The 24740-nt window shown below is 37.6% G+C and overlaps 1 protein-coding gene across 2 annotated transcripts in view; it reads right to left on the bottom strand.

The window, feature by feature from the left end:
• Positions 1 to 212: 212 nt before the first annotated feature.
• rpa1 (replication protein A1) overlaps positions 213 to 24740 on the bottom strand; it is a 35447-nt gene continuing 10919 nt past the window's right edge. Inside the window, exons 10-17 of one of the 2 annotated variants that reach the window (XM_079391716.1) lie at positions 23307 to 23499; positions 22609 to 22745; positions 21777 to 21925; positions 12940 to 13072; positions 4727 to 4903; positions 4073 to 4180; positions 3677 to 3763; positions 213 to 1012 (exon numbers count right to left, since the gene is read on the bottom strand). In XM_079391716.1, coding sequence (XP_079247842.1) covers positions 908 to 1012; positions 3677 to 3763; positions 4073 to 4180; positions 4727 to 4903; positions 12940 to 13072; positions 21777 to 21925; positions 22609 to 22745; positions 23307 to 23499 — 1089 coding nt within the window. In that variant the 3' untranslated portion in view covers positions 213 to 907. The remainder of the gene's footprint in view (positions 1013 to 3676; positions 3764 to 4072; positions 4181 to 4726; positions 4904 to 12939; positions 13073 to 21776; positions 21926 to 22608; positions 22746 to 23306; positions 23500 to 24740) is intronic. The other variant, XM_079391717.1, reaches the window with a different exon arrangement.

Below are 24740 nucleotides of genomic sequence, written 5' to 3'. Positions count from 1 at the left end.
TCAGCTAAACATAAGGGATAGTTCGCCCAAAATTAAAATTGTCTTCATTACTCATGTTGTTCAAACCTGTTTGAGTTTTTCTTCTATTGAACCAAGAAGATATCTTGAAGAATATTGGGGGGGGGATAACACTGAACACTGGTGGAACACAAAGTAAAAAAAATAAAGCAAATATTGATTGATAGGATCTTAAATGAGAATGTTTAGCACTTAATTTATTCACAATATTTATTGTGAATTTAAATCACAATAACAGGCAATTTATTATTAAAAGTGAGCATTTTACAGCTAAAGGCACTACTTATGATGCATATAACATGGTGTTTAATACTTATGAAGCAGAAAAAAAACAGAACCAAAAAACTAAAACCACAAACAGAGTTGAGAACAGAAACAGCTTTATTATTTGTATAAGAGACGTACAGTTATATCTATATAAATGCAGTGTGTGCTGTAAGCATGAGTATTCTGCAGGTTTGGTCCAGGCAATCTTACAGAGACAGGGGTAGTACTTTTCTCTAGCCGACCTAAATCACAGCAGCAGACCCCTGAATGTGCACTGATTTATAATTCTCCAAACTCCAAGTCCATTTCTTTCTCAATTTGTCTCTTCTTCAATCTTCACTTCAAAAAATACGTCAGCAATTTCTAAAGAACTTCAGGCCCTTTCCAATCAGTCAACCCTTGGGACAACAGCACAAGCTAATCTGATCTTGGAGTTTTTGAAAAAGCTATTGTGAAATTACTGACTGAAATACAAAAATGGAGGAAAAAAAGAAACTAAAGAAAAGCATAAAAAGAGACTTCAGAGATGCTATACAATTAGTATGCACAATACCATAAGTAACTCAAAAGTTCCACACAATGGCTTTGTTGGGTTTTGTTCTGTGTAACACTGTCAGTTCTTCTACTGTGCAGCCAACTTCCTTATGTTGATGATCAGCCGTTTGCTGTATTCTCTGTGGTCAACTGGCTTGGCGTCCACTACTGTCACTTTAATGCGCGATTCATCCTATGAAGACAAAACAAAAAGGATTAGCATCCATGTCCCCAAATTTTCCAACTAATCCTCATCCAAAAGTTGTTGTAAGGTCTCCTAAGGGAATGAATATTTTCAGTTTAAATATAAACTCTTCCTATTTTTAAGCACAAATCAGCAGCAAGTATTTTGAGTTATAATCATGAAGCACGTATAAACAAGGAATGATCTTGGGAGGGAAAAAAAGTTGTGAAGAGGCACAAGATAAAAATAACCTGTAAATAGACTACACTCACAATTTTGGAAAAATTATGAGTATTTTCTAATGACCCCTGTGGAAACTCCTAACACTATTAGTTTAACCTAAAAACCTATTTAGCCACAACTGCAGACATTAAACATCTTTTAATGTGATATTGCCTCAGAAACAAAGGGCAGATTAACTGTAAATCTGCCATACATTAATACGATTTAATAAAATCACTCTCATTAAGACCCATAGGATACCAAAATAATCAAATGAAACTGCATAAACATCATTTTGAAGATTTTGTTGTTTTGACATTGCAGAACTAGGTCTAGCACAATCTTTAAAGCTGCATGCAGATGATGGGCACAATCCTCCACCAAATTTCAGCAATCTCGTATTAGTCATTTGCAGATTTATTCTGCCTTTTGAGTCCTTGATGGCATCAAACCTAACCAACCAAATAGATTTCAGCTTCAAACCACTGACAGCATATTTCTCAGAGATGAACCCTGGACATATCTTCCTAGAAACAAGGTAGTGACTTCTATGCAAATCCCCATGAGTTTTGCAAATCCACATCAGTGCTGTATGAGCACTTGACTGTGTTGCAAAGCAAAAGTTCATAACCTGTAATGGTTTATGACAAATGATGCTCTATAGCATTCACAAAATCATCACCAAACAGCCTGTAGATATTTTAACAAACAGACAGAGCAGTACTGAAAAAGATGAACAGCAATCTAATAGCAAACAAATTAGTGCATACTATTTGGCTAACATTTAATGACTATGAAACAAGACAGCTTTCTATTAACTTCAGCTTACTGCAGCTTGCTTGTGTCTCAATTACATTTAGATAGGGTTGGATACCAAACTCTGTACTTTCAAGGGTACGGACCGAATTGCGTCGGTACTGCTGTGTACCGATTCACATTAAATCATTCGGTACCAGATTTCAGTACTTGAGAACGCATTTGGGCGAGAAACTAACCCGGAGAAGATCCATATTTGCATACACCCAAGTTAAAGGTGACCTTACCCAGTGCTGACTGTGGCCTTGTATTCTGATTTCGTTATCTGAACATGTAATTTAACGATCTCCAGCAATGTGATGGCTGGGAATTCAGATACTGATACAGCATTTTAGATGCATACTAATTTCCCTGCAGAATAATAAATCGCATTACACAGAGACTGACTGCAGCACCGCTATATGCCCTACTCAATTAAAAGAAATAAGATAGCCAATTTAAAGCTATAAATTATATGTAGCTAATATGAAATGGAGTCAAATTCAAGTTTATTTGAATTGAGAAGTAAAGTGAATCTCAATCTCAACAAGAAAGGTGGTGATAAAAGAAAATGCAGAGATGTTGTTCTTTGCATTAGGTTTTTGAGCAGGTGTTCGAGGAAGGCAAATAGAGTAGGTGGTGTTCTTGGCTTCAGGTTCACAGAAACAACACAAACATCCTCAATATTCACAGCTAATCAGTCAACTTGGTTCTCACACGGCTCTCATGTAGCAAGTCATGCGGAGAAAGAACAAGGCGCAGAGCAATTTTCATCAGCAGCGCTGTGATGGACGGGGCAGCAGAGATGCTGTCAATTTCCATAAATCTCAATCACATCAAAAAACACTGTGATATGCACATTTTGTTCAACTTCAAAAAAAAATGTCTTCATCCCCGTTTTGTATGCAATTTCAGCAAAATATTTTGGCTTTGAAAGTAACAAAAAAAAAAAAAAAAGAGAGAGAAAAGGGTCTTCAACATTTTTCAAACCAAAGACCCCTTTGGTGGAGCGAGATGGAGTAGTTTGTTACAGTATGTATAAAACGTGTTACATTTTACAGTCTAGTAATAATGAAAAAACATTTTACACAGTCTATAATGTTCGTGTATTTATGTACATTACTCTTTGAAAGGTAAAAAAAGAATTATGAAGATAAATGCTGCATTTATTAACTAAAAATTTATTTTAAATTAGAATTTCACACAATATTACTGTTTTCTATCAAGACTATTTTAAAATGTAATTTATTCCTGTGATGGCAAAGCTTAATTTTCAGCAGTTTTTCATGTGACATGATCCTTCAGAAATCAATCTAATATGCCAATGTTCTGCTCAAGAAAAACTTTTTCAGGACTCTCAATTGAAAAAAAATAAAAAAACATTTGTAACAGCATTTACTGTCACTTTTGATCAATTTAATGCATCTTTTCTGAATAAAAGTTAATTTCTTAAACGAGAAACATCTTGTTGAACCCAAACATTCAGCTGAACTTTGGCTAAAGTCAACCTTATGCATTCTTATTCATTTTTGTAAAAAAAATAATTATATTGTATATAATTCGTTTGTGAGCTCAAACTGTAATTGGCAGACCACCTGTTGGACCACCATGGACCACATACGGAAGGGCACCTGAGATATTTTCTGATAAACTTACATTGTAGGTCTCCAGCTTCACTCGGTTCCGGAAGACAAAAGTATTGAAGTTTGCATGCTGAAAGACCTCATCAAATGCAGGTTCGTTCTGTAAAAGCAAGGCAAGACAATAATATAAGATTATAAACAACACATTGTAAAAGAACACCGTTTGTCTCTTAATATAGAACACTCCATGAGAGACTGAATCAACCTCTTGAAGTAAGACCTTGTTAAAAATCCTTGGGCTTAAAAGCCTATTTCATAAACACACCACAGAAAGAACTCCAATTCATACACAATGTACTGCTTCTCAAAAAGTCTTTGTAATCCTTGAGACCACACTTTCATGTAGCACACGAATGGAAAGTGTAGAAAAAAAGAATGAGTGAGAAGCAGACTGGAAGAAGAAACTCACCGAGTCCTTGAGTTGGCCGAGATAACCTGAGTTTTGGCCCAGGAGGGTCTCAGCACTGTCCTGAAAACAAGTCACCCATTGGTTGTCTCCAAAATCAGCAATGTTGGCCTGACAAAATGAAAGGACAATTAATATAAAGCACAAAACAATAATTTCACTCCTAGTTGGATAAAAGTCTCATCCAACAGATACAAGCCAGAATGAATAGAAAAATTTAGTGGTGAAGATCTGAAGAATTAGTGGCCATGCACATCAGATCCAGTGTTAAAGACAGCGATGTGCTCTGTGTTTCTACATGTCTGGATGCTGGAGCCAAATGGAGTCTAAATGGAGTTGCAACATTTTAAAGTTTATATTTTTACAACATTTTTGGCTGAAGACCAGCAGCAAGATATATTTGCCCATTTCTATCCTGTCCTGGAATTCGAGATGCAGCTTTAAATACAAAAAGGGGCAATTAACAAAACACAGTCTGAGCTGATAAACAGCAAAACAGAAAGTGGCCTCAGATGAACGATGCATTTAGAGCAAGAATTTATTTCAGAAATGACTATTTTCAGAAACCATAAAGGGGATGGCAGAGATGCTTCTTTTAGGACAACCAGAGATGTGTTATTTCAGAAGGGGCAGGAGAGCCAAGGGCAAGTCCCTTACCGAGAGCATGAGACGATATTTGAAGTCGGGGAACTCTTTGTCACATTTCTCACAGCGGTACATGCCATTCTGCTGGTCCACCACCTTCTTGTTGCAGTCTTTACTGGGACAAGCCTGATACAAGCAGTTCTCTTTACGGATGTAGACTATGGTGGCGACGCAAGAGAAATAATCAGCCTGGGAAGAGAAGACCATTGACATCACTTAAAAAAAAACATTTTATACAAGGAGACATTAGTACCGTTTCTGCAAAAAAAACTGATTCTATTAAACAGTAGCAGTTTATAACTAATCCGCACAACAATAAAGATGGAGTTGGTGTGTCCAAACATTTTGACTGATACTGTACATCCTACCACATCTATGGTATAAATTCCCTCAAGTTATTAGGCGGTAGATACAGAACTTATATAACATGATATATAGAGTTTAAAAACACAACCTGCCTGCAAAATGGGCCAAGCAGAAAGGGAAAACAAAAAAAAATTGCCTATATTAATTCAAAAGTGGTATATGCAAAACAGAGGATATGCATAAACATTAAAAGGGCTTCTGAAAAGAGCTGAAGGGAAACAGCAGCAGCTTGAGGGGAGGTCAAAGGCTCTGTGCTAAATGTATGCAGAAGAAACAATAGGAGGACAGGAAGTGCACAGCCACTGGGGCTAGAGATGAAAAGGGAGACACCGCGATACTAGGAATTATTTTGTGCAGTTGGCACTTCCTGCGAAGACGTACACTCTGATATCCCTATGACTTTTCTGAAAGCCTAAGAGGCACAGCCACCATGTTTTGTTGTGAGAATTATGTCAAATCAACTATTATCTAACATAACATAAAAAGGTTTTGTTTTGTTTTTTGGATCTGAAATGTTTTTTTTTATGTTAACTACATTGATCGAGCTCAACCATTCAACCCTCTTAAAGTTATTGCAAGAAAAAAAAAAAGGTCAAAAGTATTTCTTTAATTAAATGGGAAATACATTTATAAACCACCATTTAGTCCTAAACATTCCAAAACTTACTAATAGCTTAAATATCAATATTTGTCCCATGGTTTCGTTTGGTTTATTTCGATTTTTTTTTTTTAATCTGGTTTTAAAATTGATTTAAACGGGTTAGAGGGTTGGAACTCTTACACAATGAATAGAGAATAACCTTTTTATGAAAAATACCTCATCTAAAAGGTAGAGGGGGGTTCAAATAAAAGAAGAATGAAGAGAGTGAAAAGGGTGAAAAGAGAAAGGAGGTTAAACAAAGTCTTGAAGAGTCAGCTAAGGGCACCTTATTGTTTTACACACATCCAGAAATAAGATGGAGGACAGACACAGGAGATTGCAGATTACTGGGTGAAAAAGGGGTCAGTGGCTGGACATGAGCATGACTCTTCAGAAGCACATTAAACCAAATCTTTCCTACACAAGCACACATGGCACCCATGCTTACCCTGGTGTTGATGAAAGCACTAAGATGAGATTCTTCTGCAATGACCTACAGATGGCTTAAGAAACTCACACTTCAGAAAATCAGGGCTTGATTCATATTTATGCTGTAAAATTGACTCTTTAATGAAATGCAAAAAAGGGCACTTTGCCTTTCCGAGAACCGAGAATTCAGCTCACAGTGGATTTATCATCTCTCTTTGGACCATAATCTATACAGAGCCTCTGGCAAAGTCTTAACCCCATATTTTCTAAGGAAATGGGATATGAAAACAACAACAAATGGCAAAAACGTGTTACTACTGTAATAGATTTCTCTTCTAACAGGTTTACTGCTGACCACCCAGTTGTTTCGCTTTGAGAATTCGACCCCAATTAACTTCTCGAAGGGCTGGAATTGATATTCCGTGTCATTTCAAATAAATAAAAAGCCTCTCGGGAAATGTGAACGACAAAGGCAGAAAGCAGACAGAAAAAAAGGCTGGCTATTCAATAAGTGAAATATCCCCGTAAAGCACTGTCATTTCACTTAGCAAAAAATTGTTTTCCCTCTGAACATTTCCGCCTCTCTGAAATACAATAATTAATCCAGTAAATACCTATGTAATTATTGTCACATTCGTTTGGTAGATGAATGGGTCCTCGCAGAGCAGAATATTTTTCTAGTTGCCAGTCAATATGGCTGACAAGTTTGCTTTTGTTTTTTTTTTTTTACAAGATGGGAGCAGCATCAGAGCAAAATCATTTATTTCATTCTATTAACACAGACAGATAAAATGCAAACGTTAAAGTACCATTCACTCAATCAACCATAAATAAGAACTTGTTTTCTATTCCCAATGCGGTTTCCATACCTTTTGATCAATGTATTTCTATTAGTTTTCTGATTTCAGCTTTTCATACCAGATAAGAATTTCAAAACATCATTTTTTTTTTTTTTTAAGATTTCCAAATGCACAATTCCTTGTTGATCAAATCTTTTAAAAATTAATTTAACAAAATAAATTAATAAATCTACATTCACTACAGAAATATCCCTTACTTCTCCAGGCCGGGAAATCAATTTGAAAATTCCCTTACAATAACTTTGACAAGACATTTCATTCTGGCAACATGGGATGGAAACCTAGGACACAAACTTTTTTTGCGAGGAGCGTCGTTAATTAAATACAACTGGCTGTGAGCTTTTAGCAGCCTAACCTTGTGTCCCAATAGAGCAGATAGGACGAGATCAGGGTGAGGGCATGAGTACATTTCGTCACAGAGAATAAACTCTGATGGGTTAACATTCTTGACAGTGGTCCATTAGGGGCCAGGTATTAGAAATAGTAGTAACTTTTTTCACAAGTACCCCTAACACCTACAGTCAGGCTTAAATCATTTTAGCAGTGTAACACCACCAATGCGCTACTTCAGTAGCATTCTGGACAATAATTTAATAACTCATAGACAGCTTATTCACCAATGTACATGATCAACTGAAGGCAAAGTCTGGGTTGTTAATCCCCAACCAGTTTGTGAGATTTCATTTCATTCTACTTGCTTCCTCTATTATACTATGGTGCGAGTCTTACATGCTGCTATTTTGGTTTGGAACCACACTTGACTGATGATGCAGTGTTCAACAGCAGTATCACGCAACACCCAGTGTCTAAATCACATACTTCAGAAATTTATAATGCAGAGAAAAAAAAGTCTTGTTTTCTCGCTGCTTTAATAATTGATTTCTAACTTATGTGAAAACAGTCTTCCCATTTTTCACATACTCATCTGTTATTGTGGCTTCATTCTGCAGCCCCTCTCTTTTTCATTGTTGTGCTACACCTGGGAAGCTTGTCATTTCTCTCTCTTTTCTGAACATCCCTCTTTAATATTGCAACCTGAAAAAAGATTATTATCTATCGTTCATAACTAAATCAAAAAACAAAACAAAAAACAGACCATTAACCCTTTAACACGTACGATCACTCGGTGTGATCAGTTTTGGCTGGTCCCTGGAGCGTACGATCACACGGTGTGACCAGTTTTGGCTGGTCCCTGGAGCGTACGATCACGCCGGTGTGATCAGTTTTGGCTGGTCCCTGGAGCGTACGATCACACCGGTGTGATCAGTTTTGGCTGGTCCCTGGAGCGTACGATCACACCGGTGTGATCAGTTTTGGCTGGTCCCTGGAGCGTACGATCATACGGTGTGACCAATTTTGGCTGGTCCCTGGAGCGTACGATCACCCCGGTGTGATCAGTTTTGGCTGGTCCCTGGAGCGTACGATCACACGGTGTGATCAGTTTTGGCTGGTCCCTGGAGCGTACGATCACACGGTGTGACCAGTTTTGGCTGGTCCCTGGAGCGTACGATCACGCCGGTGTGATCAGTTTTGGCTGGTCCCTGGAGCGTACGATCACACCGGTGTGATCAGTTTTGGCTGGTCCCTGGAGCGTACGATCACACCGGTGTGATCAGTTTTGGCTGGTCCCTGGAGCGTACGATCACACGGTGTGACCAGTTTTGGCTGGTCCCTGGAGCGTACGATCACGCCGGTGTGATCAGTTTTGGCTGGTCCCTGGAGCGTACGATCACTCGGTGTGATCAGTTTTGGCTGGTCCCTGGAGCGTACGATCACACCGGTGTGATCAGTTTTGGCTGGTCCCTGGAGCGTACGATCACACCGGTGTGACCAGTTTTGGCTGGTCCCTGGAGCGTACGATCACTCGGTGTGATCAGTTTTGGCTGGTCCCTGGAGCGTACGATCACACCGGTGTGATCAGTTTTGGCTGGTCCCTGGAGCGTACGATCACACGGTGTGACCAGTTTTGGCTGGTCCCTGGAGCGTACGATCACTCGGTGTGATCAGTTTTGGCTGGTCCCTGGAGCGTACGATCACACCGGTGTGATCAGTTTTGGCTGGTCCCTGGAGCGTACGATCACACCGGTGTGATCAGTTTTGGCTGGTCCCTGGAGCGTACGATCACACGATGTGACCAGTTTTGGCTGGTCCCTGGAGCGTACGATCACGCCGGTGTGATCAGTTTTGGCTGGTCCCTGGAGCGTACGATCACACCGGTGTGATCAGTTTTGGCTGGTCCCTGGAGCGTACGATCACACGGTGTGACTAGAACGTTCAGTGAGTCACGTCATCAACTGCTGAATTCAAATCCTCTTTGGCGCATTGGCTGGCACGGAGCCAGATCGCGCGTGCTGAGCGCTTGTCATATCACCACAAATATTCAGTGTCTTCAACCATATAATGCTTATTTTAGGTTTCAGACATTTAAATACACATAAGTAAAAGCAAAACCATGTCTACGGAAGCAGCAATAATGATCCTTACAAATATAATCTGGCGACATGTTTTATTGATATCATATACAGATTGTGTAGATTAGTGTTGTCACGATACTGGAATTTCTAACTTCGATACGATACCTTGAAAAATATCGATATTCGATACCATGGAGAAAAAAACTGCCACAATATTAAGGGGGTAATTTTTTTAATTTAAAGATAAATGTAACAAGTCGAGAACATGCGGTATATTTTACATGAACAAAAAAATTTCTTGAGGTACTGCATTTGTTGATTTATTTATTAATCTTTTATTAATCTTAGTTAAATGTTAATTGAAACTAACGTTTACTAATACATGTACTATTTAAAATCAAAGTTCTATTTGTTGATATTCTCATTTGCTTCATAACCAAAATATTTCCAGATATAGGGCCCTATGAAATCCGTTTTATTTTTCCCCAAATTCCGTTTTATTTTTTTCTACATTCAATTTTTTCCATTTAAATTTTTCTGGATTCCGTTTTTTTCCGTTTGAATTTTTCTGGACTTTTTTTTTTTTTTTTTTAATGGTCAAATTAAATGCTATTAATCTAAAAGCATGTCTAATTCATTAAAATCATGAAAATTATACAATTTAACATTTAATTTATTAAAAGTGTAACAAAAATGACACGTTTAGGGCCATATGAAAGGTTTTATTTTTTTCTCACCTTATGTTTTATTGTTACCAAATTCTGTGTTTTAGCATGTCTATTATTTGAATGCATACAAACTATTTTTATTTATTCTTACAGTAGCCTTATGAAATGTGTTTTCCCCCTCAGAAATTCTGTGTTGTGTATTTAAATTTTACTAGATATCAGATGAAGGCATAAAACAATTTTAATTAATTTATATTTGAATTAATGAAAATTTACTATTAAAGCATTTACTATTAAAATTAAAATATTTTGTGATTATTTCTTTAAAAAAATTAACAGCAGTAGTAAGTAGTAGTATTATGTACATTCTACTAAATAATAGTAATATAGCCTATTTCTGGCACACGGTCTTTAATAGGCTAAGTTAAACCGAACTTTTATTTTGACGGGTTGCTGTGAATACTTTTAAAGTTCTGTGTGTGTGTGAGATGACGCTAGTTTTAGTCAAATTAAATGGTAATATGCTCGTAAAGTGCCTTTCAGATCAGTTCTGGAGATATTGTTGATGTATTTATGTCCTCATTGAGACGGCAGACGCTGAAATCACCGCGAGCGCCACATTAGTAAACACAAAGGCACGTGCAGCACATTCACAGAGACGCGCAGAACATGCAGGATTCATATTTAAATCGACTTTTGCAGCTTAATATTTACAGATACTAGTCCATATCGCGATTTGATTTAAGTGTAATGACCTACTTTTGATTAATTCATCAAAACTTTGACAAATTCCGTGTTAAACTGTAAATTCCGTTTTTATGACTGGATTCCGTGCGCGTTCTCTGCATCGCGGCGATCATAGATCCCTACAGATAGCGCTCCTGCTGTGTTCTTTAACAACCAGAGCAGTCATCTTTCTATTCACTTCACTTTTGCTATTTAACCAGAGCGAAGGAGACGAGTGTGGTCACGTGTGGTGCTTGTCCACGCGCCTTGGGAGAGAAGTGAAAGTGACAGCTCGGCTAGTATCGGTGTATCGATACTTCGGGAAATTAATATTGGTACCGTTCAGATATTTCAGTATCGATATTTATCGAAATATCGATATTTTTGACAACACTAGTGTAGATAACTTTAAAGTTTACTCTGCTCTTCTCCCAGTTTAACCGGAGACTTTCTTTAACGTGTTTCGGGAGGAGAGGATGAATTTACATGTTGTTAATCCCACAGCTCGGATTCAGCACGAACAAACATGGCGGCGCCCATCACCCGGTATAGATCAACTAACAGGGTCATTATAAAAGTGTTTAAAATACCAAATACATTAACTTGCACACATTTCAGAATATCAGATTTTTTATAATATATTGAGTATGTTTGTGAATATTAATAATCAAAAAAGGAAAAACAATAAAAGCGATCCATGAGTCGTACAGCGCTATTGTATAATTTGAGATGTGTCACATGACAAGCATGACGCGTCGCCATGGAAACAATAAGGCTAAACATTCTAAAATATTCGAATAATTCTAAAAACACTCACGCTGGGGGCTCAGCTAGAATATTTTAAACTCATGTGTGAAAGGGTTAATGCTTAAAAAATATAGACCCTTGAGAAACAATGGTGCCAATATGGCAATCGCCATGGAAAAATATGCGACAGTGTCTGCACACCAATAATCTCAAAGGTTATATTAACCCAACAATAACAATCCTTTAATAAAGTTCTCTACAACCAAACAAGAATATTTAGTAAATAAATAAAATGTATTTAAAAAAAATAAATACAATTACATTACTAAAACTTAGTATACACTTATTTTTCTAACAATATGCTAGTTTAATTTAGAACGCCATACTGGAATATATACTGGAACGCCACATGCCATACTTTTAAGATTTAAATTATTTTGCTGTGGTATTGAAACTGTCATCTATAATTGCCAAGTAATATAATCTCTGGTACAGGTATCAACTATTAAAACACTGGTATCGCGACAACCCTACTCCTACATATACACCAGAAAAACCAAAAATAGACAGCAGACAAGGTCAGATTTATTATGCAGCTTATCTGCAGTATAATCTCTTAATTATTAGGTTTAGTAAATGGAGTCCTGCTAATCTCCATTCTCTATCTCCAGTGCTGAATGTGAGTAATGCTTAAGGCACACACCTTGTGAAGATGGGAAGGGCATTACAATGAGTGATTAATGAGCAGAGAGAAAAGTAACAGTGTAGCTAAATGACTGCATCCCTGTGTCTTTTGTTTCAGAACACGTGTCACGCAGAACCGACTGATTACAACTAATCAGATGAACAGACAATGAGACACCCTAAAGTGATGCTCCACAAGACAAGAAATTCCTAAAAAGTGTATTATTTACAGCTTATTTTCAACTTGTTTTTTTTTTGGCACCAAAACTAGTAATTTTGATATGGCCGTTTTCCAACCTCTGTGACCCTTAGAATTAAACAGACCATACATTGCTGCAGTTACGCTACATGTATAGATGTTTGCCATATTCTACATAATAGGCACTGTTAATGTGTAAATGTGGGCAGTCAAGTGTTTTAGGATTCTGATGTTAGAAATTCTGCTATTTTAGAATGAGCCAATTGAAAAGATTTTATTCCTCATGACGAGACCACTATAAAAATATTTATTTATAAAATACAAATTTGAGATATGAACTTGATTTTATGTATATATTATATAAATAAATGTAAATAAAATAATGTAAGTAATTGTTTGGAAGTTTATTCTAGTGTGTTCAAGTAGTCTTCTCAGAAAAAAAAGAAGAAAAAGATTTGATCTAATTTGAGGCTTAATGTGTGGGCGACATACTTTGTCTCCATGTCCTAAGTGCTCATTCTTGACTTCCGCCAGGGTCTTCCAGTTTGTGTTTCCACCACCACCACCAGGTCCTCTCAACTCAGTCATCGACTGTCCATCCATAGCATGTCCTTCCTTATCATACCTGTTAACAAACACACAAGGTTCAGCCTCTAATGCCGTCAATCATCAAAAAAATAAATCAGTCAGACATCTGTTCATCTCTACATACAAGGCAATAGCTCATCTGTTCAGGCAGATAAGTAGCTGATATCTTAACTAGATCTACAGAGACAGAGAGAGAGCTAGGGAAAAACAGCAGCGGTGGCCACAGAGACGCTGGGGGCTACTTGTGAAACGAATCAACAGTGTAGGAATGGTTCAGGGAGATGGGGTCAGTGCTGCAATGGTGAAATCAGAAACTCATTTTCACTCACGCTCCAGAGTGGCTGGGAAGACAGAGGTTGGAGAGAAAATAAAAAAACAACAAAGCTCACTCAGGATGAAGCAGTGTGACTGAGGAATCGATACCGCATTATAATCTAGAGACCGTAGGCCTGGTTACCAGAGGGGTAGGACAGGGTGGATCGGTAAATACAAGGGTTCAGGGCTTGTTCTGGGTGGCACAACTAATTGAAAATATCCACGTTAATAGACAAGCGTGTGGCCCTGGCTGCTTGTGCTGTGTTTGCCACGTGAAAAACGGGTTTAATTCTAAAACACTGTCGCTACCTTAGTTTTCAGCTGCTTTGATATATCACCGCACTAACGTACTTCCCAAAATAACTTCCTAAATATAGTACTAGTTTTGCGTTGCAAAAAGGTTCAGCCTACTCCTGATTAATTTTTTTTTTGTTTTTTGTCCCCAGCGTTTCCAGCACACTTCAATGAATAGTGGATATTCAGAAAAGGAAAGCGTTTTCATACGACAGTGATGGGAACTGATACTCTGCTGGAATAAAGCAAGAAACTAATTGTGAATCTTGCAAATGAGTCATAAAAATAAACAATACCGCGGAATAAAGCAAACGCTTCACATGGCCAAGACTTGATGGTGTGCAGTAATTGGCTGACTAAGCCTGAATGTATGGATGGCAGGCAGTGCCATCAAGGAAAGCAGAATGAACACGGGAGGCGCAAATTGGAAATGGCATGTGCTTTAGAGCAGTGGAGTGACAGGCTGGCGCTCAGTGCAGCGTGTCTGAACTGAGCAGAGCAGACAACAAGGAGGAAAGCAGTGAGATTGAGCACTGAACGGACTGTCACGTCAGAGGACATGAAATACTTGTGACAGGAATAGTAAGAGAGGCAAGAAAATTAAGAATCTATGAAGGAATGTCATTTATAAGTCTTGTTGAGTGCTGTTTCTCAGTAGCTATGAAAAATTGTGATTTTAAAGAATGATGTGAAAATAAACGATATTTGAACAATGTGTCAATATGGTATAACTAGGTCCTTAAACTAACCAAAAATGAAAATTCTGTCATTACTCATGTCAGTCCAAACCTGTAAGACCCTCATTCATCTTCGGAAAACAAATTAAGATATTTTTGATGAAATACAGGCGCGTTCTGACCCCGCAGAGACAATGCAACTGAAATGTTCAAGCCCAGAAAGATAGTAAGGACATCATATACAATAGTCCATGCAACATCAGTGGTTCACACGTCATGGTAACACGCGCAACAGAGACTGACACAGAAATTGTTGAATGAAGTCGCTATTTTTGTTTTCTTTGCGCACAAAGTATTCTTGTAGCTTCATAACATTACAGTTGAACCACTTATGACACATGGAATATTTTATCGATGTCCTTACTACCTTTCTGGGCCTTGGCCGTGGAAGTTCACTTACTGTCTATGGAGACACAGAAAGCTCTCAGATTATCAAAAATATTTTAATGTGTGTTCCAAAGATGAACGAAGGCCTTACGGGTTTGGAATGACATGAGGGCGAGTAACTAAAGACAGAATTAAAATTTTTGGGTGAACTATCCCTTTTCACTAGCTGATTCAAACCAATGTTAGTATACAATGTACGTCATAAATAGCTTTATCAGCAAGATAATCAAAGGAACAATTCAGCCAAAAATGAAAATTGTCATTTATTCACGCCCAAGTCTTACAAAATCATTTCCGTCTGTGTAGCAATATATGTTAGGCAGCTATTCAAGCAGCTCTTTTTAAAATAAAGTCTTCTGACGCCATATGATGCATTTAAGAAACACAATGAAATGGAGTCTTAATTGACAGATTTTTTCTCCACTGCTATAACTCTGGTCACAGTTACATTTCAGCAAAATATTAGATTTCTTTTTTCCCATTTGTCAGTAGTGTAGTTGTATAGCATAAAAGTCATTTTAAATTGAAAACAAGTGATATTTAAGATATCAGTATAAAATTACTTAAGTGTAAGTTTGTTTCACAGACGATGCTACTGTATAGCTTCAGAAAACCTAGAATATAAACACACCAGTCATACAGATTCCTTTCATAGAGCTTGGCAGTATAAATCCTCTTCTGCTATATGGAAAAGCTTAGACATTCTGCCTAAGATCTACTTTTGTGTTTCACAGAAGAAAACAACACTGGAGTGGAATGATATGGGGAAGAGTAAACAATAACATTTTAATTTTTTGGGTCAACAATTCCTTTGACGGCATGGCAGCAATTGTTCTGTTGAAGCTCACTGTACAGTACAACAGTGTTCCCCGAAGAGAACTTTGCTCATGTGTGAGCCAAGCGAAGACCCCCAAAAATCTCTTTAAACAAAACAGAGTCACAGAAACTAGTGGCCCTCGCTTAATATCTCAAATGGAGTTTGATGGAGACATCTAGTGTAAGTACAGGGTGTGCAAGCAAAGACAGACTCCTGGGTGTGTGTTGCTTTATTCCACATGCTGGTTTGAAAGCTCTGGCAGGTGGGATGGAGGCAGGAGAGGTTCCGCTGCCTCTGAGAAGACTGTCAAAAATGAGCCAGTCAAAGTAATTGGCAACCTATGAGTAAGAGCGCATCAGCGAACGAGAAAGAATGATAATGAACAGGACGAGAGTAGCAGAGTGAGAAGGAACGATGGGAGGCGTGACTGATGGTGTAGTATGAAGTCCACTCTGCTGGAGGAGCAGACTAAAAATGGGCCTAATCTCTGACGCCATCTATTGGACAAAAGACGACTTGCATCAAAACACCGAGAACCATTATCTAGTATCATTAAGGGTTAGTTTATATACTGCATAGAAGCTTCGGCCAAATATGTAAATTGACTGCTACACTAAAAACAACCGAAGCAACTACCTGTCAATGAAATATTTTAGAGCCAAGCATTAAAAGAACAAAACATAGGCCTATTTAAATGCCTATGACTTCCTAGACTCAGACATAACAAATGTAAAATTCCATGATATGCCCAGGTTCTCCAACTGATAATTACAAAATTGACAATATTTAAACAAACAAAGACTAAAAAAGTAAAATGTTTATCCATTGCTAAAATCTATTACACAAGATAGAAACATTCCTCTCCACTAACTGTCAATCATGGATTAATAGCATTTAATCAAATCACAAAAGTAGGCAGGAACATGCATTAAATATTCCTTCAATTCCTGCACTATAACTTTAAAATACAATACCCACATTATCAACACCAAATTACAGAAAGCCAGAAATACTAACAGTAAAGCAGCATGGTGACGACAATTCCCTATACTGAGCTCTGGAGCGTGAGAACGAAGCATCCTGAAACAATGTGATTAATTGGACTGACTTTAAATAGCAGACAACATGTGTGTGCCCAAACATGTTCAACTCCACGAGGACCAGACTTCAAGGTTACATCCCACTGGGCCTACAGCTTAACAGATCAAAAATGGACATTGTCATTTGTGTCAACATAGGTCTGTGTTCGTACATTTTACTTGCATAATGTAAAGCATTTCCAAGTAAAACAGGATATGCAACTGAATAACTTTATATAAAAAGATAAATGAATAAAAAAAGCAAAAATGTATATGACAGTTGGAGAGGGGCTGATAAACAAGAGTGCTTAGTGACAATCAAAAAACTTCAGAGAAATTGCTTAGTCAAAAGCTCTTTGTATAAAGAATCGAACAGAAGCAGTATTTGGATTATATAGGCTGAAAATTTACAGAAGAATATTTATTAACAGTAAATGCAATAAAAAAAAAAAACATTCATGTACAGTAATAGTTTTTCTCCAACAAGTGGCCATAAAAGTAGAATAATACTATTTATGGACTGAAAAAAACTGCACTTATCTATCTAGTGTAGGGATGCACGATATTTATCGGGCCGATAAATTATCGACCGATATGAGAGAAAATGTCATTGTTATTGCTCCGATAAATAAATGAAATCCGATAACTAGATCCGATAAAGTATGCTTGCTGGTAAATCAATCAATCAGTCTGATTTATCTGAGATTCATCTACTTTCCGAGTGCAAGTGATTGCAGTTAGTGACTCTCAGCATGTGTTGTGCTCATTACGTCATCATTTGTGAACATGTCTTCGGCGGTCTGGAAGTTTTTCTCGGTGGCAGAGGAGGACAATGCCATTACTATTTCCAACGCATGTTCAGCAAGGAGGAAAAAAGGCATCAAGTAGGGTTGTGACAGTGAGGAAATTTTCCCACTGGTTAATCGACGTGTCAACACCTTACCGGTATCACCTCGGTGGATGGGGGGTGGACGTCGTTTGAGTCTTCTCTCTTTTCCTCGCTTTCCTTCGGTTTTAAATAGCTTTTAAGCTCTGTGTGCATTTTATTTTCACTTTCAAATTAGTGGGAATCCGGCGTCAAGCAGTTGTTTGTTTTTAGTTCCCTTGAGTTTTCTCACTTTCCTTTGCTTAAATAGCTTGTAAAAGCACCGTGCGTATTTTATTTTCACTTTTAAATTAACGGCAATTCGGCATCAATTACAACAAAATACAACATAGAACATATAGCTAACTTTTATTAACAAAACGAATAAAAATGCACCATGCTATATGCCTAATATAAAATAACATAACTTACAAATATTAAATATGCATGGTAGGCCTATACAAAACTGAAAATCAGTAAAGACTGAGGAACAATAGAACGTTTATTAGTGAGATGGAAAGTTTTGAGGCACGGACTGCATACACGATGTAAAATAATGGGAAAATAATCACAGTTTAAATAAAATAAAAATCAGCAAATACTGTGGAACCAAACAGGCTAAATGAGAAATTAATGTTAAAAAAATAGACCTTCCAATATCACCTTAGATAAATGGCAGGTCAACAGGCTTTTCAAAATCCAAAAATATTTTTAAAACAGGCGCTTTTACATTTCGTTTTGAAACTCTTCTGCCAGCGTCTTGTCTTTTTCACCTCGACTCTCTCCTCAGGTGATAAATGAAATCTGATCTGGGATGCGCGACTGTCGTTCGTTCACAAAAATGAACCGAAATACATGCCTTACAGACATGAGATATATATTTAAAGAAAGCTTTAAATTGCTACTTAACGAAATAAATAAAAACGAAAACAAAACTATTTAATACAATCGTTAACCGTGAAGATTCATTTCTCTCTAAAGGCGCGTCTAACGAGGAGATGACGAATCCTTACTATTTCCCGCGGACACATTCATGGTAATTACTTGGGGCTTTTTCTTTATTGTGTGTATTTGAAGCAGAACTCTTCATCTGTGCTGACTAAACACCGTTGAGCCGCTCTTGACAGTCGCGGCACGGACTCATGTTATTTACACCAGCGCGGCAATTTTTTTCATCAATAATTGATGGATGTCTAAAATATAAAGATAAGGAGAAGCCTAAAACAGGCCCGAGGACCAGCCCGCGTCTGAACTATGACGTTAAAATTGGCCCGAATCCCGGCCCTAGGGACATAAAAAAGTAGGAGCCGACTTTAAATTAAATTTAAAATAATAATAATAATAATAATAATAATAATTGGGGGCTAAAAGTGTGTTGTAATGCAAGCGTTACTGAACATGTACCGAGTAAAATATTACTGAAAATTGATTAGTAATGCCTTACACTACTGCGTTACAGCAAAAAGTAATAGTTACTGTAATGCATTACTTTTGTAACGCCTTACTCCCAACACTGCTTAAAGACTATATAACTTTCTCATCCTTGTGCACTAAAAACGTTGAATAGATGCATTTTTTTATGCATTAAATATTTGAATATAAATTTGTTGTTAATGAGTTGTTAATTGCAGATAAACCATAGTTCTGTCATAATTCTGTTAAACCATTTCTGTTACAAAGTATTGTGGTGCCTTACACAAAAAATAAAAAACATTTGAAGAGTCAGGACTGATGTTTGCTATAGTTAGGCCAGAGCTACTAAAATATCAGTTTAATCAGTGAATCTTAGATTTTGTATTCTCCTGGGTGCACAAACTGCAGATTATATGAAAACTATAATATAAAAATATGAATTTATCGGTATCGGCCATGAGGAGGACTTAATTATCGGTATCGGTTAAAATTTTTCATATCGTGCATCCCTAATCTAGTGCATTATTTTTAACCACTGGTGGCAGAAAAAAATTTGACAGCTATAACTGTAAAATAAAGTTACAACTTTAAGAGGTCTCAGAAGTAGAAAACTGGCACAGTGTGTCAAGTGGTTGAATGAGTCCTCATGCTGCAGACCTCAACAACACCTCCAGGTTCAAAACAGCACTTACTGCAACTCTACTAATTGAAGGGCATCTATCGATTCCACAGTGGCCTGCTGGACCTTCAGAAAGCTGGCCAAGAGGCCATGCACTGCGCATTGGCCCATGATTTGAAAGCTCATCATCTCTGGCTCTCCAAGTGAGAAGAGAACAGACGTGAGCCTAGAGACTAAGCGGTTGAATTTACCTACGGCTGGATCAGCAAAACTCTGAAAAAAGTTCTGAAACGTCGCTGACAAAGAGCATTTTTATCCCCTCAAAATGCAAGGAAATATGCCGGTCCAAGCCCTACGCACAGCCATGCATAGAAACCAGATGCTTTGAGCTAGCACTCTGGGACTATAAGGAAAGCTGCTGTGAGATCACTACCTTTCTACTACCTCACCCCGCTGTGTTCAGTCACATTCCACTACCCTCATTATGTAAATGAAGCCTTCACATCCCCCCAAAATAATTACCCTCTCAAACTTGCAGACTGGTGAAACAGAGGTTTTCATCGCTTGACAAAATGTGCAACAAAAAAAAAAAGTGTCAGAAAATAAAGCAAAATTCAACTCTGCAGCCCTGTTATGCACCGCTTTCATCTTACTTCCCTTCAAGGCTGGGGGTCTGTGTTACTGGGAGGTAAATAAATGGAGCACACAGACAGGAATGGACTGAAACCTGCAGGGAGAATGAAGAGACACACTCGTGGATTGCTTCGGCCAGGTGGGCTGTTAGGTGGCAAGTATGGATTGATAACAGGTAGGGAGGAAGGATTAGTCAGTGTGGCACTGTAACAAACAGGATTAAGTGAGGTTGAAGGCTGAGCAACACTTCATGAGTAGCACATGGACCATTTAAATAGATAGTTCACTCAAATTAAAATGGTCATTTACCATCCTCATTTCATTCAATTAAACCTGTATGACTTTATTCTATTTTAAAGAACAATGGGGTTGAAACAATAGTAGAACCTTAAAAAAAAAAAAAAAAAAACATCAAAATGTCTTTTCTTTACAGACAAAAAAAACACATTGATTAAATGCCATTCAGTAGCGTAAATGCAATTATGTAATTATGCATGCAATTATTTGTTCATGTCACTTCATAGTCTAATACATAAACATCTAAGGAAGTAAAATGTTCCCATTGAATTTGGCATCTTTTACGCTCTTTTTTTTTTTTAAACAATTTTTAAACTGGCCAGAAGTGGAATGTGTTTTCTATTTGCAAGTGGAACTGCTCCACAATGAAAATTTTATATATGAATATAAAGTTTTAGTGTTGCACCTCATTATTCTTATTTTATTATGAAATAACAGAAAATGTAGTAAATAATGTAAAATTTGTGAACTAAGATGATTCCCGGTCAGCTACCACAACCATATAAAATGCTACTGCAATAAGAAAAATGCTTTATAAAACACTTCATTTTTTTTATATGACAATTTCTGTTTGCAACTGAAAGTGTACAATGACTGTTGTTTACTCAAATAATTGCAATCTGGTGATTATGTAATAACTGTGACAGGTCTATCGGAGATATTTTAAGCTTTATAATTATAAATTTGGCAGTCCTTGCACACACCTAAATTGGCAAGAGACACAGAGGAAAACATTAAATGAGTCATAACAGTTTTTCAGTTTCTTCAGTAGCCAATAAGAATCTGAGGATTAAGACCGCGCCTGTGCTCCAAAAACATAGGCAGCCATCATATACTCAGCGCTGCTGCCTTTTATGCAAGTATTTAGAACAGCACCATCTCTCAACAAGGCGTTCAGTACCATCGTTTCCCCATCTTCCTTGTTTCATATCCCCAGAGCAGAAATAAACATTCCTATTCTCAAAGGAACCAAGTCACATGAGTCCACTAGGGGAAATTGAACATCTTGGCAGGGGATTAGCCATGATTTGCATTCCTATATCAGCCTGAATGCAAAGCCCACCAGAGCACCACTGATAGAGCTAATCTTGATATCAAAGGCATGAGCATGCTCACCCTCTCGGAGTTCTAGAGAGTGCATTTTAGTGTCTGCTCTCTGCTCGTCCCAATTCTCACAAGTGGAGAAATAAAAACAGGAGCGCATCAGAACGCATCGGTTTCATCTAGGACAAATACTCAACAGATGCAGCGTATTGTCTCTGAAACAGAGAGAAAAATCACTCACCATCCCCGCAGTTTGTATGCCTCGGGAATGTCAGGGTTGATCATGACCGTGCTGCTGTAGAGAGTGGAGAGAGAACGCCCACCAAAGTCAGACAATCTTGCTCCCTTAATGGCTAAGATAGGCTGCCCACTGCCATCAAACGTCTCTGCCTAGAGAGTAAGGGAAGGAAAGAGAAACAGTTAAGCACTGAACAACTGCACATACTCCTTCAATCAGTGTGACATTTTTCTTGCAAGCATTTTCCATCTAAATGTGGTTTAATGCATTTGATCTTTTATGGCAAATCCTGATTAGATGAGAATGGCTGACATGCCAAACAGAAGCCGACATCTGGCAGTTGTAATGGGAGAGGTAAGTTTCTCCTAGTGCTTGACAAAAACATCATCTGGTACAAGATCTGAGAGTTTAGGGCTGGATGTCACTGTTTGCATGAGGATTCCAATCAGCTGTGATACACACATGTTTGGAGTCCATCATTTATTTATATACTTTCTTTTTCGAGAAGTATTAAGAAACTAATACTTTTATTCAGCAAGCATGCATTAAATTGATTAAAAGTAACAGCAAAGAAATTTGTAACAAAAGATTTCAATTTCAAATAAGCACTGTTCTCTTTTGAACTTGCTTTTTAAAGGATGAGAAAAAAAGTACAGTTGTTCTGCCTAATATTTAATAATAGTTTTTATGCAACTTCGCAATCCACAAAAAATAACAATAATCTTTAGTAGTATTACAATTATCACAATATTGACTAATTTTACAAAATCAATTTTGTACTACAAGGCACTGGATAAGGTAAAATGAATAAAGATTGATGCAATCCGTTACGTACATCATTACCCCACATGGTGAGCTGGATGATTCTGCCGGACATGTCCATCAGTTGGATGTTCCTCTTCGAAACCTCACGACTGTTCTTGGTCATGATGCGCATCACATCCTCTGTGTTTTTACACACTCCAATCACATCTGCAAACACACACGCCACACGCGTTTACAACACTGCTACTCCCCCAATTTACCAACAGTAAATAGGTTTGGGATGACTATACCACTCATCCAGAATGTAATTCGACACCCGTCAACGCTCCATTACAGTGCGCCATCTTAATCCTCTCATATCAGACGCCGTTATGAATCATTTAGCTGCCATTAGGAGCATTTCACAAATCACTGCCAGCACCTGACTAAAATCTCGGATAAGAAATACGCCTGCTGCACCTCGGCGTGCTCCGACTGCCATTACCATAATTAGAGGCATGCTTATTGACTCTTCATTCTACCAGTGACAGCATCTTTCTCCTCTGTTTCTGCTAGAACCCGACGGACACAAAGTCAATTTACGCCACAGGCCATTACTGTTATAAGCATTATTAATATTGCGTTCATCATCAACGTTATAATTAACACAACCTCCTGGGTGTCAACATATTTGTTACGCAGAGCTGCGCCACTGTCTCCATTGCAGTTAATTATTAAAATGCTGGTTATTGATGATGCCAATCGCACAGGCCGGGGGAAGACGCTCACCTACGATGGTGTCTTTCTCCCGGGACTCCAGGTCAGCAATGGAAACAAAGTCGCACTGCAACATGGGGACGTCTTGGCTGTCCTCGCAAGGGCTGATGCTTGTCTCGCCGTTCAGAGTCATCTCATAGTCATTCTTAAGCGAAGAGAATTGTTTGTTGGCAATCTTCAGGGTGCCTTTTGAGATGTAGTAGACCTGAGGACAACAAGAGGGATGAATCAGGTCAAGTTAACACATTTTTTAATAATTTGTGTAGCCCTCCTTACACACCATATTAGACGAGAACATATTAGTGGTTCAACGGATCACAAATTTCACGGTTCTGGTTCATATGTTTTTTGAGCCACAGATCGATCGTTTTTCGGATCAGCAAGAAAATAAAAAAAAATATGTAAATTTGCTTTCCATTACTCAAAGCTAATTACGGTCCTTCTTCGATACCACAGCAAAAGCCTAAGAAAGTTCAAACATGGTTAAAGAGACAAGTGAACAGCCTGTAAAAATAAGATCAAATAGCTTACACCAGGGGTCGACAACCTTTTCGGCATGATGTGCCATTTTTTATTTTTCTGGTTAACCACTGTGCCAATACGCGACTTTTATTAATCGATATTGAATCGCTACAATATATTTCTCAGCAACGACAACGAGGGGGTTAAAACTGCTGTTTAAGTAACTAAACTCAGCTCCATTGTTTGTAGAGAGAGAGACAGACAATTCACATCTGTCTCTCTCAAAATGGGCATATTTGAGAAAAAAAATTTAAGTACTTTGCATCACTGGATATAGCTGTCGGTAGGGGTGGGCGATACGGCAAAAATATCATATGACGATTCTTTTAGAAATATCACGATTTCACGATTTTAGCACGATTCTTTGTCATGTTAGTTTTACTATTATATCTGAGCAGTGCAGCCAAAATAGTTTCCCTGTTATAAAGACAGCCTTTCAAGGTAACAAAATATAAAAAGAATGGCGGATATTTAGGCCAAAGTGGATGAAGAAAAAAAATGTCATTAATTTATCTTTGTTATTAAAAATAAGATACACATTAAAAAATACACATAATATACAAATAAAACAAACAGTGCTTTATTTTCAGGTACAATAGGCATATTTAGCTGGAACATTCAAGAAATCGAATGAACAAATATAAAAATAAAACACTATATAGATTGATTTCTATTAAAGCAGCTGTATTTTTTCTGTCAAGAGTAGAGAGTTATTTTTTGTCTTGATTTAACATTAAAGAATAAAAATTCTGTCATCTGTCTGTCGATTCCGTCATAGTGTTTTATATTTATACCATCATTTACTCACTCAATATTAGTTTTAAACCTGAATGAGTTTCTTTCTTCTGCTGAACATAAATGCTATTTTGAAGAATGTGGAAAACCAAACAGTTGCTGGTCCACAGTGACTTCCATAGTATTTGT

Source organism: Barbus barbus (genome assembly GCF_936440315.1).
Source record: "Barbus barbus genome assembly, chromosome: 34".
NCBI classification, from domain to species: Eukaryota; Metazoa; Chordata; class Actinopteri; order Cypriniformes; family Cyprinidae; genus Barbus; species Barbus barbus.
Note: the sequence above shows the minus strand (reverse complement) of the source record. Positions and strands in the feature narration are given on the sequence as shown.